General features: G+C 41.1%; 1 protein-coding gene across 1 annotated transcript in view; it reads right to left on the reverse strand.

The window, feature by feature from the left end:
• The window catches only part of SARC_11134 (hypothetical protein), a 5,431-nt gene extending 3,892 nt beyond the window's left edge, over window positions 1–1,539 (reverse strand). The window contains exon 1 of the mRNA XM_014294791.1: window positions 185–1,539. Coding sequence (XP_014150266.1) covers window positions 185–1,267 — 1,083 coding nt within the window. The 5' untranslated portion in view covers window positions 1,268–1,539. The remainder of the gene's footprint in view (window positions 1–184) is intronic.
• Between the last annotated feature and the right edge of the window lie 1,256 nt (window positions 1,540–2,795).

A 2,795-nucleotide genomic window follows, 5' to 3' on the forward strand; every position in this document is an offset into this window, starting at 1 on the left:
GTGTGTGTGTGTGTGTGTGTGTGTGTGTGTGTGAGTGTGTGTACACGTATACATGTGTCTGCGTGTGTCCACAAACATGTATGCATGTAGATATATCATATATATATATATATATGTGTGTGTGTGTGTGTGTGTGTGTGTGTGTGTATATGCATATATCCATACAACGAAGACAAACAGATACCGAGGGTAAGGCTTTAAGCGTAGTGCAGAATTCCAAGTACGCCCCGGCTCGGCCCAAATCTGGATGGGCTGCTATCCTACCTAAGTAGGCATCCAACATCACACATCGCTTGTCCACGAAGTCACTATCAAACCTTCCCAGTGGTTGCTTATCAGGGAGGGCAGGCAGTATAACCCCAGGACAACTCTCTCTCAGTTGTGCGTGCAGCCATGCAAAGTCATTGTACCGTCTATGTACTGTGCCGTGCCTAGACCGCACGTCATACGCCATATACGCACGCATGCCCTCGCCCACCTGTGTGGGGTTGGTCACCGATACGCTCACATTAGCCACACGTGTGGGTGAATGTGTACGTGGTTGTGTTTGTGATGCTGGCCTGTCATCATCAACATCATGTGTTCCTACATCTCCCCCATTGCCTGTTGCTGTGGTGTGTGCCTGCGCATTCGCTTGAGCGTTTACATGGCAACCTCCACGCTCAGCACTCAACTGTCGCAAGCGCTGCTGTATGGCGTGTTTGCGTACCGAACTGTTTCTCACATCATCCAATAGCTGCCTCGTCCTACTGCCAGTCGGGTCTACACTAGTCCCTGATGTACTCCCATCTTGTCCGATCAGGTGTGTATCTGCGGCTTCTTGTAATTGGTCAGCCATAGTCATAGAGTTGTCATCGTCTGAGAGTCTACCATTAGGCCTGCCTAACCCTACACCTGCACTTCCTTTCGATGTCCCAGCTTGTGCGTTGGATGGTGTATTCCCTGTCTCCACTTTTAAGTACTCATCGTCTTGATTTGTGTTCAAAATAGCGTGTGACTCAGTATTACTGGACATGTCTAAATCGTCTAAATGTTTGTCTGTGACTGGTTGTGGGCTGTCTTCGCCTATAGAGAACTGCCTTGCATTATGTGATGATTGTTTGGTGTTTCTGAGAGGATCAGGCATGGAAGATGTACCTAGTTTAGTGTCATGTCCTGGCACTTTACGATACATGCCACCGGTGGTAGCTTTAGTAGGTGACTGAAGTGGGTGATTGCCCAGGCCGTCTTCCTGGTACTCTTCGTCACTCTCATCTGCGGACATCATATTGGCAAGGGTGTGGGTTTTCTCTCTATTTCGCTATTCCTTGTTGTTTCACTCTGAGGATTGTATAGATAAAATTACAATTTATCACAAAAATTAGCAACTGACCTCTCGCAAGTTCCAACAAGTAGCTGCAACAACCTCGTACTCCTCGCAGTCTTGAATATGCACTAGTAGTAATTGTGATAGAGCGTTAATAGAGCGTTAATAGAAATCCAACATCCGACATAACACCTCTAAATATCAATATGATGCATTTATCAATAAACACTAAGTGTTGCATCTATTTATTTTTTAAACCCTCAGTCAAAACAAAACTGATGACGCGAATTTATCAGTTGTTTTGTAAAATACCCATTTTATTTTAAATCTGCGCCCTGCGTCTGGGGAATGTTTTTATAAATAAATACATCTGTATAAATTAATGTACTCGTACATATTGTCCTGTTATAGCGTGTTTTTTTGAGAAGGCTATGGTACTGTACTAAAAAAAAATATATATATATATATCACGAGCGGTACACCAATTCTATTTTATACATATTTTTATTTTGGTGTTATAAATACATACTGCTGTGTAGGTTTTGTTCCAGTCTGTGACTTTGTTTCGATTTCGGAGGATTGTAAAATGTATACATACGTGCTTTGTATGCTAAGAGTTTGATGTATTTATTGAGATACTAGCTAAACTCTGTTAACAATCTCATCCGTACGACATGCGTTAACTTACAGTGTGCTTAGTTTTATTGCCCGTCTTAACACCTGCAATTTCCGGCTAGACCTGCTAATAACACAACCATATGTAAAATATCATACAATGTTTTATAGGGCTGTTGAAATATGTAAGCAAAATACACTACTCAGTTACTAGATTGTGTAGGGTTTATACCTTATCTCGAATAAATTATGAATGTGTATGTTTCCAGTGAGATGACAGCTTACGATTGTTTAAAGCGAAACGAAAATAAAACAATCTACGTGCCTGCACTCCGTTTAGAATATTCATTGTGTTTCATTTTAAATTGCCGCAAGCTGAATAGTATAAACACCAACAGATATTCTTACTTCCTCTTATTTAGGCATACTACGAATCTCTTTACTACAAACTATTGTCGGATAAAAGTTATAGTTTCAAGGTGTTTTATTGACCGAGTGGATTTAGTACCTGATACAGAACTGACTAGTGAGAATTCGATCTGTGTGTATATTTGGAGAATAAACTTAGCTTATCATGTCTTATCAAGGCTGTGTTGATGTTAGATCACTACCTATACATGAACGTTTTTTATTGACACGTACCTTTATGCCAATTTCAAGACACTCGTGCACGGTATTCACAACCAATCTCTCTGGGAGTGGCTTAATTTTTTTCAAGTATACATAGTCGTTGCAGGTAGAACCATCAGCAAATACCTCACTACAACTAGACCTACTAGCCTAAGTTATCTGGCATCACATGTGACACGCGGTCCACTCATCGTCCGCATGTACATATGTGTACCTTACGTAGAAATATGTAAACAAACATTAC

The sequence above is a fragment of the Sphaeroforma arctica genome, assembly GCF_001186125.1.
Source record: "Sphaeroforma arctica JP610 unplaced genomic scaffold supercont1.1542, whole genome shotgun sequence".
Classification (NCBI taxonomy): domain Eukaryota; class Ichthyosporea; order Ichthyophonida; genus Sphaeroforma; species Sphaeroforma arctica.